At 36.1% G+C, this 18281-nt stretch overlaps 1 protein-coding gene across 1 annotated transcript in view; it reads right to left on the bottom strand.

Moving 5' to 3' along the window:
• Positions 1 to 230: 230 nt before the first annotated feature.
• Positions 231 to 18281, bottom strand: part of HS3ST4 (heparan sulfate-glucosamine 3-sulfotransferase 4) — a 450001-nt gene continuing 431950 nt past the window's right edge. The window contains exon 2 of the mRNA XM_003762114.3: positions 231 to 5630. Coding sequence (XP_003762162.3) covers positions 4994 to 5630 — 637 coding nt within the window. The 3' untranslated portion in view covers positions 231 to 4993. The remainder of the gene's footprint in view (positions 5631 to 18281) is intronic.

Genomic DNA, 18281 nt, shown 5'->3' with positions numbered 1-18281 from the left:
TGTTAGTGTAAGTTCATATCTCTTCGACCTATGAAAGTTGTGTTTCCAAGAACAGTTGCAATGTAGACATGGCTAATAATGTCTAGGGACTAAGGAGCACCACACAGATTAAGGAACTGGAATTATCTCAATCCTAGCAGATGTTTTTCAGTGACATTCTTCACTGCCTTTTCTCTGATTATCTCCAATTTATTTTGTTTGTACATAGTTGTTTGTGTGTTATCAACCCATTGGACTGTGAACTCCTTGAATGATGGAGTCATCATATCTAACTCTTCTTTATGACTCCTTCAGGGCATAGCACAATGTTCTGTATATAGTAGGCTCATATTAGTATCAAAAACATCGAAGAGAAAAACCAGGATTCACTGACTGCATTCATTCTCTCCAGTAGTTTTTCTATTATATGTCTAGTAAAATGAATTGAATTGACAGAGAGCAGCACAGTCAAATTTCAATGCTATTACTCCTTTCATTTTTTTTTCCTCCAAGACTCACCTACTATTTGGGAAATGAGTACTTTTAAGTCTGAGTGTCACCTCAGGGGCTGTTTGTCCAGGTGACAGATTGGACACTAATCTTTATCTAGAGTGTTAGACTTTTTGAAGAAAATCTTAACCTAGAATCTTAGGATAGACTTCCAGTGGTTCCTGAAAGTGGATGTAAGAAAATGAATTTTTATTTCAATAAAATTAATTTCCTGGGTAATTCTATGTATTTTGTCATGTGCATTTAAGAACATTCTGAGAAGAGATTCATGGGTTTCACCAGACAGTCAAAAGGGTCCAAAATTCAAAAAAATTAAATAAAGGTGAACAATTCCTAGGCTAGAGTCTGATCATCAGAGACTTCATCCAGAATATAAACTCCTTGAGGGTGGGGACCAGATCATCTCATCTTTTCATACCTGGCACCTAGCACAATGCTGCATTTCATAAATGTATGTTGATTGGTTTATTGATTGCTTGTATTTCAGGCATGGTTCATGAGCAGAAGCTAATGATCAATGGAGCCCAGAGATGTGGCTGCCACAATATTTTATTAGAGCTGGCTGGTTCAGATTTAAAATTTGAGTTGCTCATCTCCTTCCAGTACAGAACAATACAGAAAGAAAGAGGCCTATTAGGCAGAACTGTCAGCAGCAAGCATAGTTTGGAAGGCTAAATTCTCCATTTCCCAGCCCTGAACCACCCGGCAGCAGCCTTTCCAGAACGGTGAATCATCCACGCAGCTTGTAGAAAATTAAACATAATTTATGCTTTGCTAATTGAAATCAAATACAAAATTCAATCTCTTGTGGGTTGCAATGCTGACATTTAAATAGGAAAGAAAAAAATTATTAACCCAATTCTCTTCCTGCAGGTGAGTTACACCCACCTAGCTAGGAAATAATTCCTTTTGTCAAGTGTCCCATTTTTTTTAAAAAGGCAGTTTGGGCTCAGCATATCCCTTTAAAGGATCACGGAAGATAAAACCAACGACAACAATGTAAAAAGCAAGGTTTAACGATATAAATTTTTGTATTTCTTTTTGGAATCTGGATCTTTCAAATATGTCTCCAAATGGCTGCTTTAAAAATTAATAAATCTCTTTCTTCCTCCCTTTATGACATTTCTGAAGAATGGTTCCCTATTCTTCTGCCTCTCTGGAACTGTGAGAGACCCTTTTGAGAGCTGTTTTCAAGGACAAGACATTTGGTAAGTGTAGCTATATCCATGAACCTTGCCCGCCATTGAAAAGGTGATGGTTAGCCCTTGTCCAAAGTATCTTATTTTTTTTAAATCCTTTTCTGTTCAACGCACAGAGGAAAAATAAGAATTTTTTTCACTTATTCCAAACTCTAGGAAAGGCCTTTCTGAGTCCCTAAGTGCTTTATTTCTCGCCTGGATCATAGGGATATAACCTACATAAAAAAGAAATCCTCAGAAGGATAGGAAGGGAGAAGAAATACAAATTATAAACACCTTGGGCCATGGTTTTAATCCCTGGGAGTCAAATCTAAAATCCCAACTTTATCACATCTGATCCAACATGGAATCTCTCCTAAAACCCTTTCTGTAGAAATCAACATTGAAAGGAGACTGAGGAGGTAAGGGAAGGTCTCATATTAAGCTGTCTGGTTTATCTCCTCAGGAACTCTTTTCCAAACCTGATTGCAAATGCATTATTTTTCCTTGTCTTATAAAACAATGTTTTCCTAGATAGGACAGACAGGTAGACAGAAGGGAGTTGTATCAGATGTGATGAAGGTACTGAGTTGACCCTACCACTAATTTAGGGTGCATTTTAGGATTAGAATTTAAGAAATTATTTGATGCAAATTTCCATTTGACAGAGGAGAAAACAGAGGTTTGTTGAAAGAAAGGATCTTGTTAAAGATGTTATAGAGAGTATTCCTCCCTTGAGAATGAGGAAATTTAGCTCTTAGGGCCCTTTCCTAAATAGGTTCTAGACTACAGGTTTCAATTGGAGGATTCTCCAAGAAAAGGGCTGGGAGAAAAAGGGGGCTGGGATTTTGTATAAACAGAAGCTCCTTGATAGCTGTTACATGTAGAACCCCCAGTTCCCCATTTATCATCTGGGCAAGAGTCAAAGATTCCTGAAAATCCAATTCTGCTTCTAGGGTAGGCTAACCTAAGATAGCTTGCTCTTAACCACACCCTTGATCTCAGAAGCTGACTTAATTTGGGTCTCTTCCATTAGAGGATGATTTCATAAGAGCAGAAAATGGTAGTGTATGAGAAAGAAAGGGAAGAAGAGTAACAATTCGTTTTGTATAATGGGCCATATGAACAGCTAACAGTGCAAACTTCTTGACCCTGTTATATTTAAGGTGGTTTTTTTTCTTTCAAATATTCACATACTACATATATCATTTTCCCCTAAATCTTATCTATATCTTCTTTTTGGTAATAAAGGTGTTTCTATTGCCTTCAGCTCAATAGGAACCTTCTTGTCTGAAAAAATAATTCTCATTTATAAGGCTGTTTCAGTTGGATATACTGAATTAGGCACAAGTCCATTTTTTGTCAGAACTATCTGGGACAGAGAAAGCCATGGTCCCAGACTCTATCCTTCCCCTGAACATGGCTCTGTAAAGTATTCCCAAGAGCCTCCTTGCTTTCTGTGTATCCAGATCCATCAGGTGAAGCAGGTGTCAGGTCCCAAAAGAGAATGCAGCTGTGACTATCCAACCTGCTTTGAGAGTGGATGCATGCTTATTGGAAACTGGGGAGACTAAAAGAAATGCTATCAGAACCCATTAATCAGGTTGCATTCCATTTTTATAACAACACAGTTTTCATTTAGCGGGAGAAATGACATTTTAATAACATCTGAGAAAAATTAAACTCATCCCCACTACATATTTTCAGTTTTACTGGAACGATTTCTGGTTTTGTCGGCCTGTGGAAAAGTGCTTTGTGTCAAACGCTGTGTTTTAATCAAATCAAGCTAATGGGAACTGACATTTTATTCAGCCACACCTGATGTGCACATTCCTATTCTGGCCCACCCCTCCAAGTCTGACAAATGAAGTTAGCTCTTTTGCCTCCGACTATGGACCACTGGCAGCAGCAAGCTGTCCTGGGAGGCCGAGCTAGAACTGGCTTTTTGCCCTCCCCAAGCTACCTAGTGGCATTTACTTCAATTCCAATCATTTCAAGACCTGGAAGTTCTCAGGGGTCTACTTATAGCCAGTTCCAGAGAATGAATGTGTCCCATGTCCCAGGCCTTTGGAGGAGTGGGGAAGGAAGAGGCAAAGGGGCATGCCTTGTGGGTGACAGGCTATAGCTTCCTGGCCCTGAGCAACAGATTAAGCAAGAGATCCAGAGAATCCTATCCAGAAGCAGCATGGAACACTTGGTCTTCCTGGGGAAATAGGCTTTTTTCCTTATCCCCAATCAAAAGAGGGTTGGACAATCTTAGTTTTCCAACCACTTCAGGAATCTTGCAAGAGCTGAGAGGCCACTCTGCTGCTTGCCAGTAGAACAATACAATCAAGTTTGCTTGGGAAGACCCCTGCTTCTAAATGAGAGGTGATGCTAAGCTTACCCCCCATTCCACTGGAAGAGGAGGTCCTCCACCCTGAAAGCTCTCTAGAAGCAATTCATGCTTTCTACAATTGGTGGGGAGGAGGTGGCCCTGAGGAGCAATCTATCTAAGTGAGGGATACATCTCTTTTACCCCAACATCAAAGATGAAGAGGCTACATAAGAGGCTTTTCAGTGGGAAACTGATGATCTCTGACACATTGGACTTGCCTCCCCAGCCTCAAAATCAGAGTTCCTGAGGGCCACACAGACATATCCCTTTCTCATCCTTTCCTATAAATGGCCATCTGGAGCCTTTTGGGACTCCTAGTTGGAGGGGCTAAATAAGCCTGTGCAAGGGATAAGGAAATGAGGTCATCTGAAGAATAAAAAGTTGTCAGACACAGGATGAATCAGACATCCTGGCCAGTGAGAGAAGGGGGTGCTTCAAATTCAATTCCTCCCCTGTTTAACCATGACTTTTGCTAAGGATGTGTGAATGGATGTGTGCATGTGTGTGTATGGAGGATATTATCTTCTTGATCACCCTCATGCTGTACTGGCCAGTGACATTCACCAGCTAAGACCAAAGGACTGGGTCTCAGATAGAGTCAAGTTGATTATGTGCCAGCTGTGAAAAGCAGACATAGTTTGCCTTTGGGGGGGGGGGGGTTGTGCTGAAAGCAATCTCCCACTTACTCCTTCCCTAAGCCCTTCGACTGGATAATGAACATCCCAGATTTGAGGGAGAATTGAAGGGAGAGAGAGAGACCCATAAAAGACCTCCTAACTGCTTGGACATTAAGGATTTAGCTCAGCAGGGATGGGAACCCTGCAACCTGACCAACGGATTGGGAACTGCCTGGGTGCCAGGCTGTGGCCATAAGCCAGCTGGGGAGTTTCACATCTCAGCCAGTGATTCACCTCTATCTATCAGATTGCTTTCCCCAGAATTTCTGGCCTCATTTGTCACTTTCCTCCTGTTCCCACTGGAAATCTTGACCTGTCATTTGGTAAAACATAACATTGAAGGGTCTGTAAAATTTCCGCAGTCTGTGGATCACATCTGGATCAATTCTGGGGTGAGTCCGTCCCTTGCTTTTGCCCAAGCACCTTGGGGCGCTGCTGTCCTCTGGTTTCTTCAAACAAGGGAACCCCTTGGTTTTGTTGAAGTAGAAATGTTTCTCAGTCACCACCCGTTTGAGTCCGAGGAAATCCTGCACTTTGGCCATCTCCCCAGCGGGATCCACAATCAGTCTCTCACCACTGACAAACAGGATCTGAGACAAGGGAAAATACTGAAGCCAGTTTTCCAGGTGCAGGGCATAGATCCCAATGCGGATGGCACTCCAGGAGGCATCAATCAGCCCCAGGGTCCGGTTTTTGAAGGCTAGAACTTCAAAGGTCGGGATCTCTGGTTTCTTGGACAGGGTCTGTGTGTAATCAGAGATTGCCCGAGTCACAGGGTTCCTCACAACCACAATCAGCTTGGTATCTTTAGCCATGGAGTGGATGCGTTTGGGAGCTTCATTGGTTACAAAGTAACTCGGTGTTTTCTCCATTGTTATCTGCCCTTCCAGTGTCTTGGGCATTACATTTCTGGAAAAAAAGGGAGAGAATTGTTATTCCCATTTCATAATTTCTGCTATTTTCCTCTCACCTGGAATATAATTTTTGAGATGAAAAAATCACAGCGAGAAAAAAACAAAACAAAACCCTGATCCATCATAGAATCCTAGAATTTTAAAGCTGGAGGGGTCTTTAAAACTGAGAATGTCAAAGCCATCTGACATAAAATCACTTGGCTACCAAACCCAAATCATGGCATCTTCATTTTGGCCATTATCCTCACTTTCTCCCCTTGGAAACTTTGGAACCTGCCCCTAGAATCACTCTGGCTATGATTTTTGGTGAACTTATAATTTCTTTTGCCCAGAACAGACCTCTGCTTCACTAAATGAGCACCACACCATACGTCCTTGCTGGTGGCAATCTTTTCCCCTTTCCAACTTTCTCCATTAGAGGAATGTACTTTTCCTCTATTAGAATGTAAGCTCCATGAGAGTGGGAATTTTCTTGCTTGTTACATTTGTACTCAACACAGTGCAAAACTCACATTAAGTATATAATAAATGTTTGCTCTATCTGTTCATCCATCTGCCTACTTTTCCTTTACTTTTCTCTCATTTATTGAATTTCAGAGCTGTAAGGTACCATAAAATATAGAAAATAAGATGTTAGAGCTGGCAGGAAAATTAAAAGAAAAAATGTCAGAGTGTGAAGGAACTTTTGGGACATAAAATTCCCAAATATAAAATGTTGGGGTGGAAGGAATTTTAGAACATGAGATTGTAGAGTTGTAAGAGAAACATAATGTTAAACTATAGAATATTCTTGCTGGAAAGTTCCTTAAAGAACACGTAGTCCAATACCCCTACTTTATAGAGTCCAACAAAGGTAAAATAACTTGTTCATAGTTACACAGCAAACTTGTGGCAGAGCTGGAACTAAAACCTAGATTGTCTTGACTTGCAAAGACTACTGCTTGATCTAGTGTTTACTTTTTTTTTCCCTTTTTAATGCCACTCTCTATGGTAAGAGTTTCAAGAAATCAAAGAGGTTTTAGCATCATTTATCCCCCCTAATCAGAGCATGGCAAGTTTATCAGGTGTTAAAGCTGGTCTCAGTAACATATTATACAGTCAATTTGCCATAGGCATATGTAGACAAAAGTTAATTGACAATAAACCTGTACAATACCTGTCTGTACAGCAGGCCATCTGCTACCATTTGCTCAATTAAGTCTATTCACTTCTGAGCCCTGCACCAAAGTGGTACATTTAGGATTACACAAGACCTTTTTGTTATGATGACATGCTTTTAAATGTCTCAACTAATAAAACTTAATACGAAAAAAGATCCCCTAGCTTCTCCTACCATAATTAAATTTATTTACTATCTGGTGAGAGAGGAAAGAACGACTTTTCTTTTATCTCTAATTCGCATGCTCTGTCAATAATTAATTGCTACTGGGTATGAAGCTTCCTAAGTAAGCACTTTTATTAGGCAAAAGAAATTTGCCTAGCAGATAAATTAACATGTAGCTAGAGTTTCTTTGAGAGGGTATAATAATTCTGTAACATGAAACTTTCTGATCAAAGCAATCACACCGACCAAAATTAGGATACCATGAATTGAAGAGATGGCTTCCCTCCAAATGATTCAGACTAAATTGCATTTTCATTAAATTGTTTTTGTCTTCACTCATTTTTATTTTTGTTTAAAAAATTCCACACAATGAAAACGATAAAAGATGTAGAATAATATCTGCAAAATATAACGTAAAGAGTATTAAATATGGACTTTGAAGATCTTAGCTCAAATCATATCTTTATCACTGACTCTGTGTTTTTTTTTAGGCTAATAACCTCTCTGGTTCACAGGTTTCATATTGGCAAAATTAGGGAATTGGACTTAGTTGATCTTTATAATTCTTTCATATCTAAAATAACAAAATTACTATAATCCTATAATCCAGAGCAACTAAAAGAATCCTGGACTTAGAATCAGAAGATTTGGATTCAATTCAAAACTCTTAAACTTAATAGTCATGGAATCACAGAAAGCTCATTTCATTTCACTGAGTCTCAGTTTCCGCATCTGTGATATGAAAAAGACTCTTTGCACTCACGCCATATGATTATTGTGAGGAAAGTCTTTTGTAAACTTGAAAGAGATAGATGACTCTGTTTTTAATTTTTGTCAATAAGCTTAAGGCTAGCATTTGAGTTGTCTAGCTCCTACTAAAACAAGGACATTAGACTAAATAAATCCTAAGATCTTTCCTTTCTATTCTAAAAGTCTGTGATGCTAGTTCAGAATCAAGTTTAAAAATGAATTAAATATCTTTAAGATCAGGTTCCATTTGGAGTACTGACACTCTGGTTTGTTTCTTAGCTCAAGTGTTTTTAGAAAATAGGACTAGTTTAAGTTCCAACATGTTCACTAAGAGGTTAGGCAAAAAAAAAAAAAAAAAAAAAAAAAAATGTTCATCTGAGTAAACGGAATTCTCTTCAGCCTGGGGATTCAGAGAAAAAGCAGTAGCAATCATTCCAGATCTTTGGATTTAGGGCAGTTTGGTAAAAAAAAGGAAAATGAGTCAGACTAATAAAATGAAGAAATGAATTCTAGCTTCATCTCTGTCATTTTCTGTTGCATGAACTTAGGCAAATAACTTAGCTTTGCTGAATTTCACTTTCGCATTTGTAAAAGGGGGGAAATAATACCTTCTCTTCTTATGTCAGAGGGCCATTCATATAAAAGCATTTGTGAAATGACTATTAAATTATAGAGTTCTATACCCACATATAGACATATTTTATTATTTATGTTAACTGTTTAGTAGAGAGAAGAGACACCAGTAATGATAATTATATTATACAATGTTACATTATAAATCTGTTAGAGAATTACAGATTTCTGTTTCCATTTAAAAGTAAATGTAACAAGTATTTTGATATTTTTAAAACCAAGACTGACTTTAATGTAGGAGCTGTCCTTAGTACCTCTCAGTAGTAGCTAAGCTAAATAACTACATATTAACTCTGAGACTATTATAGGATGAAACAACCAACCAAATAATGAATTAATAGATTGTAATTTTGGTGCGGTCATAGATTGCATAACTCAGCAAGTCACTTCTTCATTTTAAATAAAATTTTAAAAATTACCAAACATTTATTTTTTTACCTCAACTTTAACCCCTTCTCTGGGGTGCAGAAGAGGCAGGAAATCTATATAAGAAAGCAACATAGTGGAGTCAAAAAAATTCCCATTTAACCATTTTGAATATCTCATTTTGTATATTAGTTTATCACCTCTCTGTCAGGAGGTAAGGACCATTTTTCATCATTAGTCTTCTGTAATTATGATTGTATTAATCAGATCTCTTAAGTCTTTCAAAATGTTTCCTTTTTACAATGTTCATATTATACTATACAATAGTTTTCTAACTCTGTTCATTTCATCCTACATCAGTTCACACAAGTTTTCTAAGTTTTTTCTGAAACAGACTCTCTTTTGATACACTTGTATATCATAATTGCTCAATCCATCCCTCAAAAGATGGGTAACATTATTTTCCAGTTATTCGCTATCATGAAAAGAGCTCCTTTAAATATTTCTTGTGCGTGTGAGAACTTTTGTCCTTTGTTGATTTCTCTGATGCATAGATTTAGTAGTGGTATTTCTGGGTCAAAAGATATACATACTTTAATCATTTGGGGGGATATTTCCAAATTTCTTTCTAGAATGTCTGGGCAAATTTACAGTTCTATCAATGTACATCAATATGCCTGTTCTCTTACAACCCTTCCAATATTTGTCATTTTCTTTTCTTTGTTATCTTTGCATACTGGATGGGTGTGAGGTGACATCTCAGTTGTCTAATTAGAATTTCTCTAATCATTATTGATTTGGAGAGCTTGTTTATATGGCAAAAGACATCATAGGTTTCAGCCCTTGAAAACTGACTTTTCACATTCTTTGACCATTTATCAAATAATGAATAACTATCAATCTTATAAATTTGAATTAGGTCTTTATATATCTTGAAAATGAGACCCTTACCAGAGAAATCTGTTGCAAATATTTTCCTAGCTAACTTCCTTCTACAGATAGATATATTAGATTTGTTTGTACAAGAACTTTTAAATTTTATGTAATCAAAATTGTTTATTGCTTTTCTACAATCCATGTTTAGTTATTAACTTTTATTCTATCCATAGATATGAAAGGTGATTTCATCTTTTCTCCCCTAAAAGTTTATGAGGTCACCTTTTATGTATAACTTATATTATCATTTGCAGCTTATCTTTTCTCAATAAGCTGATGTGTTGATCTAAAACCTAATTGCTATGATATGGCAGAAACAAGGCATCGACCAACACCTAACACCTAACACCTTATTCCAAGGTAAGATCAAAATAAGTCCATGATTTAGACATGAAGGGTTATATAATAAGCAAATTATGAAGACAAGGGATAGTTTATCTCTAAGATCTTGGATGAAGGGAGAAATTGTGGTCAAAGAAGAAATAGAGAACATTATGATATGCAAAGTGGATAATTATGATTATATTAAGTTAAAAATGTTTTGTACAACAAAACCAATGTAGAAGATAAGAAGGGAAGCAGAAAATTGGAGAAAAAAATTACACCTAATATTTCTGATAAAGGCCTCATTTCTAAAATATATACAAAATTGACTCAAATTTATAAGAATGCAAGCCATTCCCCAATTAATAAATGCTCAAAGGATATGAACAGAAATTTTTCAGATGAAGAAATTCAAGCTAGTCATATGAAAAAATGATCTAACTTACTTGATTAAAGAAATTTAAATTAAGACAGCTCTGAGGTCCACTTCACATGTCTCAGATTAACTATGATTATAGAAAAGATAATTATAAATGTTGAATGGGATGTGGGAAAACTGGAACACTAATACATTGTTGGTGGAATTGTGAACTGATCTAACCATTGTGGAAAGCAATTTGGAACTATGTCCAAAGGGCTATAAAATGGTGCATATCCTTTGATCAAGTAGAGTTTTTTCTGGATTTATATCCCAAAGAGATCATTAAAAAGGGAAAAAGACCCACATGTGCAAAAATGTTTGTAACACCCTTTTTTGTAGCAGCAAGGAACTGGAAATTGACTGCATGTCCATCAGTTGGGGTATGGCTGAATAAGTTATGCTATATGAATGTAATGGAATATTATTTTTCTGTAAGAAATGATGAACAGGCTCATTTGGAAAAGATTGGAAAGACTTACATGAAATAATGCTAAGTGTGGTGAGTAGAACCAAGAGAACATTGTACATAGCAACAAGATTGTGTCATGATTAACTGTGATGGACATAGCTCTTTTTTTATTATTATAGCTTTTTATTTACAAGATATATGCATGGGTAATTTTTCAACATTGACAATTGCAAAACCTTTTGTTCTAATTTTTCCCCTCTTTCCCCCCACCCACTCCCCCCGATGGCAGATTGACCAATATATGTTAAATATGTTAAAGTATAAATTAAATACAATATATGTATATATATATATCCATATAGTTATTTTGCTGCACAAGAAGAATCGGATTTTGAAATAGTGTACAATTAACCTGTGAAGGAAATAAAAAATGCAGGCAGACAAAAATAGAGGGATTAGGAATTCTATGTAGTGGTTCACACTCATTTCCCTGAGTTCTTCTGCTGGATATAGCTGATTCAGTTCATTACTACTCTATTGGAACTTATTTGGTTCACCTCATTGTTGAAAATGGCCACTTCCATCAGAATTGATTATCATAGAGTATTGTTGTTGAAGTATATAATGATCTCCTGGTCCTGCTCATTTCACTCAACATCAGTTCATGTAAGTCTCTCCAGCCCTTTCTAAAATCATCTTGCTGGTCATTTCTTACAGAACAATAATATTCCATAACATTCATATACCACAATTTATTCATCCATTCTCCAATTAAGGGGCATCCACTCAGTTTTCAATTTCTGGGCACTACAAAGAGGGCTGCTACAAACATTCTTGCACATACAGGTCCTTTTCCCTTCTTTAAGATCCTCTTTGGGATATAAGCCCAGAAGTAACACTGCTGGATCAAAGGGTATGCATAGTTTGATACCTTTTTGAGCATAGTTCCAAATCGCTTTGGAGAATGGCTGGATGTGTTCACAATTTCACCAACAATGTATCAGTGCCCCAGTTTTCCCACATCCCCTCCAACATTCCGCATTAACTTTACCTGTCATTCTAGCCAATCTGACAGGTGTATAGTGGTATCTCAGAATTGTCTTAATTTGCATTTCTCTGATTAATAATGACTTAGAACAGTAATATTCCATAATTTTCATATACCACAATTTATTCAACCATTCTCCAACTGATGGACATCCATTCAGTTTCCAGTTTTTAGCCACTACAAAAAGGACTGCCACAAACATTCGTGCACATACAGGTCCCTTTCCCTTCTTTATAATCTCTTTGGGATATAATCCCAGTAAGAGGTGAAAAATTGGAACAAGAGGTTTGGCAATTGTTAATGCTGTAAAGTTACCCATGTATATATCCTGTAAATAAAAGGCTATTAAAAAAAAAAGAACAAAATAGTCAATAACTATATAGCAATCTAGTATTTGACTACCTGCCAGCTAGGGGAGAGGGTGGGGGAAGGAGGAGAAAATTTGGAAAAAAAGGTTTTGCAAGAGTCAATGTTGAAAAATTACCCATGCATATGTTTTATAAATAAAAAGATTTTAATAAACAAATAAATAAAAAAAAATAATGACTTAGAGCATATTTTCACATGGCTAGAAATAGTTTCAATTTCTTCATCTAAGAATGGACATGGCTCTTTTCAAGAATGAGGTGATTCAAGGCAATTCCAACACTTATAATAGAAAGATCATCTGCATCCAGAGAGGACTATGGAGATTGAATGTGGATCACAGTATAGTATTTTCATTTTTGGGGGGTTGTTGTTATTAGTTCTCTTGTTTTCTTTTTCTTTCTCATTTTTTTTACCTTTTGATCTGATTTTTCTTGTATAGCCTGATAAATGTGAAAGAATGTTTAGAATAATTGCATATGTTTAAACTATACTGGATTACTTGTCAGAGGAGAGAATTAGTGGAGAGGAAGGGAGAAAATTTTGGAACACAAGGTTTTTCAAAGGTGAATGTTGAAAGCTATCTTTGCATGTATTTGGAAAAATAAAAAAGCTACTGTTATTTAAAAAAATAAAACCATCTTCTGCCAGATTGTGTCCAATTGTTAATTTTGCCAAATAATGAGTTCTAACACCAGTAATCATGGCCTTTGGATTTACCAAATACTAGGCTTCTAGATTCATTTGCTTCACTATGTTGTGCTCTTAATTTGTTTCTATGATGTTTCTCTTTATTTTTTTAACCAGTACCAAACTCCTTTGACAATATTGCTTTGTAGTTTGAGCTCTGGTACAACCAGACTTTCTTCCCATACTTAATAACTATTTACCTTGAAGTTCTTGACCTTTTGTTCCTCCAGATTAATTTTATGGTTATTTTTTAATTCTATAAAATATTTTTTGATTGGTATGGCACTGAATGAAAAAAATAATTTTACTGTATTTTCATTTTTATTGTATTGGGTTGGCCTACTTATGTGCAGATAATATTTTTCCAATTACTTATGTTTGTATTTCCCTAACTAGCATTTTACGTTATTAATATTGTTCTTGGGTATATCTTTAATTTATCTCCAAATACTAATAATTTTTATAGTTATTTTAAATCAAATTTCTTTCTAGGTTTTCCTACTATGTGTTTTTGATAACATAAATACCAATTTATATGGACTTAATATAAAAGAAATTTGATATTAATCCATATAAGTTGCAAAATTCAAATCCTGAACCTTTACCAGTTATTTTTAATTTCAAAAAAATTGACTTTCTAGGGTTTTCTATGTCATCCTATCATCTGCAAAAAAGCAGTAATTTTGTGTCATGTTTGCCTGTCCTTATTCCTTCAATTTCTTCTTTTTCCTCTTATTGACACAGTTAACATTTTTAGCACTGTATCCAATATACATTATATATATATATATATAGATAGATATAGATATATATAGATATAGATATATATAGTGTATATCCTTGCTTTATTTGGGATCTTACTGTAAAAGACTCTAATTTAGCACCATGACTTGTGATATTGGCTCTTAGTTTTAGATATATATCATTTACTATGTTAAAGAAAGATCCATCTATTATTGTATTGTTGGTGGGATTTAGTTTGGGTTTTTTGTTTGTTTGTTTTTGTTTTTAGTTAGCTGGTTTGTTGATTTTTACAATTACATCTTTCTAAGTTTCACTTTCTTCATCAGTAAGATGAAGTGTTAGGTTGGTTTACTTTTCAATCTTCCAACTCTAATATTTCAGTTTTGATACACTAATATCCCATGCCCTTTAGGAAGGTATAGTGGAAAGATTGTTAGTCCTGGAGTCAGTAAAGATCTGAGTTTAAATCCTAACACTGATTACTCACCCAAAGGTTAACCACTCTGAGTCTCTGTTCTTTAATCTGTAAAATGAGGATAATAATATCTGTAATAGGTGCCTCACAAGGTTCTTGAGAGAAGTGAATAACATAATGTAGGTAGAGCATTCTGAAAATCTTAAACCTTTTAAATCTGTAAAATATGAGCTAATATTATTATCATTTCTTTTGGTTCCGACCTTCTGTCTTCTGAGATTTCTTCCAGATCTAGTATTCTATGCTCTGGACTCTATGGTACTTTCTGGCTCTGATATTTTATGGTACTATTGCTGTATTTATTGGATATCTACTATACATTTAATTTCCAGAGGGGATGATAATAGAAATCTAGTTTCTGGCTAAAGAAATCTTAGGAAAATATGACATCCCCAAAGGGTTAAGTTCTTTTGGAAACACCTGCTACATCATTAAATAAAATTTAACCTATATTTTTTTGGGAACAGATGCATATTTTACCCAATCATTACAGGTGATTAATTAAGATGCAATCAACAAACTGAAAAAAAAAATGGGAAATGCCTTCCCTGCCCCTGAAACTCACCCAGAATCAACAGTTGTCTGATGAACCATTGCTCTCTACTTTAAGTCAACAGAATCTTGGACCAGATCTCATCAGAAATCAACTCTTATTGTGACCTGTTAGACCGCTAATTTCCCCAGCTCCCTCTTATAACCTACAGACAAAGAATGATGAAGTCTTCACAGAGTATTCTGCTCTTTTATTAATTCAAAACAGATGTCAGTCCTATAGGAAGTACTTCTAGGAATATGCAAGAAAAATGAAGAATAAGAAACTGAATTCAGGAATCCCATAGTCTTTGATCTTGTCTCAATATTCCACTTATGAAATCTACCCAATGTTACAAGTATAGTTTCCTTTACTACAAATGGCCAGATTTTCCTAGATCATTAGTGTGAGTGTGTACATGCTCTTTTCAATCACTTTCCCTGCAGCAGTGAGAGGGAATAGATAGTTCTGCTCTATAATAGTGTTTTTGGAGTTGAAAACTCACTTCACTCATACCTTCATAGGTCCATAAATTTAGAATTAAAAGACACAATTTATAGATTAGGAGATTGAGGTTCAGAGAATTTAAGAACCTTGATTAGCCCACTAATTTTAATAAGCACTTGAACTCAGGATTGCCCCACATAAAGTATGGTTCTTATGACTGAATAAAATATTCCAAGAAATGGCCTACCCATTATTGACTTGGATGATACTAGCTTGATCTTGACATAATTCTTCAGTTAATTCAGTCTAAGGTTGTCAAACCCTAGGTGTTTTTCTAATAAACTCATATTGACTCATGGTTCACCTTTTCTTTACTCCATACTCATACACTAGGCCTTTTTTAGAATGCTTTTTCTAAGATCTAAGAATTCAGTGTATGATGGGCATATCTTACACACATCAGAGGATCATAGATTTAGAGCTCAACAAGCCTGCAAAAGACAATCAATCCCTAGACACATACACACGAACACATACATACACACATACACTTACATGCATACTATAGTTACACTGAGACTGACTCTTGCTTTTTACTTACTCTTTAAAGACCTTTTCAAAACCAGATATGTGCTAGGCAGCCCTCTTGATTGATAGATGATATAAGATCACTTGATGGTAAGCAGCTCAATTCTTTGTAATTTTGTTTCTGAATGACCAATCAAATGAATTGATTTCTATTAGATTATCAATGGTCTTTTAATCACTAAATCCTATCTCAGTCCTCTTCTTTGTTGACATTTCTCCAAATTTTGACACTATTGATCAGACCCTCCTCCTAGATGTTCTTCTCTTTCCAATCTGGTTCCCTTCCTAGCTTTCCTGTCTTTTAGCATGTCCCTTCTGGATGTGTTATCTATGCTGGTATACTTCCTATTTCTCCCACATGATCCATCTCCTATCTCTCTGTATTTGCAATGGCTGTTTCCTCTTCACTTACTACCCACCCCAAAGGCTCTCTTTCCCAATTTCTGACTTAAAATTACTGTTACCTTTAAGATTCACCTCAAGTACCAATTCCTGTATACTGCCTTACCCAGCCCTGCTAGCTGCTTGTGCCTTCTATTCCAAGACCATTTTTCTTTGGCTCTATAGCTATCTTGTACATACAATTTAAGTATTTGATATTTACCACATTAAAATTTAAGACCCTTCAGAGCAAAAGCTGTTTTTCCCCTCTTTTTGTCCTCAGCATTTATCATAATGCTTGGTACATAGTAAGAACTTTTAATAAAATAAGTGTCAAATTATTCTCTAATATTTCACCATCGATTCTCCTCCTGCCTTTATGAACACTTATTCCCCCTTTCCTTTGCTGGGTTATCATCTGCATCCTACTCTCCATTTAGGAGTGTGTCCCAGGGTTCTGTTTTCTCTCTCCCTATTTCTCTTGGTGATCTTATCAACTCCACTGGCTCCAATTGTTATTTCTATGCAGATAACCCCCAAATCCCACCTTCATCCCTATCCAAAGTTCCATTTCTGTCACCCCAGTGCCTGATCAGCATCTTCTCTTGGATGTTCTAAAAGCATCTTAAACTCAGCATGTACAAAACAGAATTCAATACTTTACCCTGAAAAGATACCTTTTTCTCCCATTGGCAACCTTATTTCTAACTACAGCATGATCACCCTTCCAGACACTAAGGCTCACAATTTAGAGTCATCTTCAATTTTTTTTTTACTCTCATTTGCCTCCCATATCCAATCAATTATTAAGTCCTCTTGATTTAAGCTCCCTGAGAAGAGGAAGTAACGACTAATGAAGGGAATTCCTTAAAAATAAACCATTCATTTTTGGACTTTGAAGTTCTTTCACACATTATTTTTAATGCTATAATTATTCACAAAATTCCTTTACTGCAGAAGTAGACTATAAGTTTCTGGAGGGTAGAAACTGTGTTGGGGGCCAGATATACTCCAAATAACAACCAAGCAACAATCTCTTAATCAGCTTGCAGACACCTGATAAGAAGTAAACAGCCCTGTATGCACTTGGTGACAGCCATACTTTATAAGACTCTTAACGGTAAAATAAGATATTGAAGCTATGCACATGTGAAAGTGTGAGGTAGAAGAATAACAGAATTTAAGACAAACCTGCTAAGGTGTATTATCATAACCCAACATCCCCTTCTGTCTTTGATGTAGGTATTTCATTTGATTTGTAAGAATCAGCAACAGGGACACTTCTGATTCAAATGACCTGACACTTATTAGTCATCTCAGTCTAATTAAACCAACTTCCTGCAGCAAAAACTGTGGTTTTTCTACAGGCAGGAAATGCAACTAAAGGAATTTTCCTCGTGCAGTGTTGTGGCATCCCATTCTTTTATGCCTCTTATGAGTTTGCACATTTTCCTGGGAATTTGTTATTTCAGGATTGTCCCAGGGAGGTTTATATGTTCCCATAAGATCAGGGACCTCTACAAATGCTGGCTGATACTATGTTTATGCACTGGGAATGAGACTACAGAACTGGATGGAGTGGGATGGAATTCTGAAATGTATTGATACTGGGGAAATGACCAAAATGAGGCAATTTTTCCTATTGACTGGGAGTAGATCTTTAAGGCACTACCTGTTATCTTTTAAATAATGATGCCTGAAGGAAAAAGACAGTACCCTCATAGATGTCTTTTGTTTCTTGTTAGGACCAACAGTGCTAACTATGGGACTATGGTCATTCAGTCAATAACACTGTCTGAAAAATGCATTTCTAATCATCTGTTTAGAACTTCAATCATCTAACATCCATATCTCTGACACTCTCAGTATTTTTACCTATCATTAAATCAGCTGCCCGGGGCAATAATAACTCCTAACAGGTAAGGCAGAAATATTCTATATTTGCTGAATGCCACAAATGGGGGTCTTATGAGATAGATAATGGCTGAGAGATATCAAGGAGTAGTTAATTTGCATTGGAGGGTTATCCTTGTGGTTTGGCTCTGTATAGCAAGCCAACTGTGTTTGGGTTCTGAGTAATATTTATCTGGGAAACAGTATACTTTAGTACAACCATATGGTGTGAGAACAATGTGTCTGGGTTTGGACTAGCTTTTAAACAGTATTTTGGGTGCTCATCACAAGCATGACACTAGCATCAGCACCTTGGCCA

Source organism: Sarcophilus harrisii, chromosome 1 (assembly GCF_902635505.1).
Source record: "Sarcophilus harrisii chromosome 1, mSarHar1.11, whole genome shotgun sequence".
In the NCBI taxonomy this organism is placed as follows: domain Eukaryota; kingdom Metazoa; phylum Chordata; class Mammalia; order Dasyuromorphia; family Dasyuridae; genus Sarcophilus; species Sarcophilus harrisii.
This window is presented reverse-complemented; position numbering and strand designations above follow the sequence as displayed.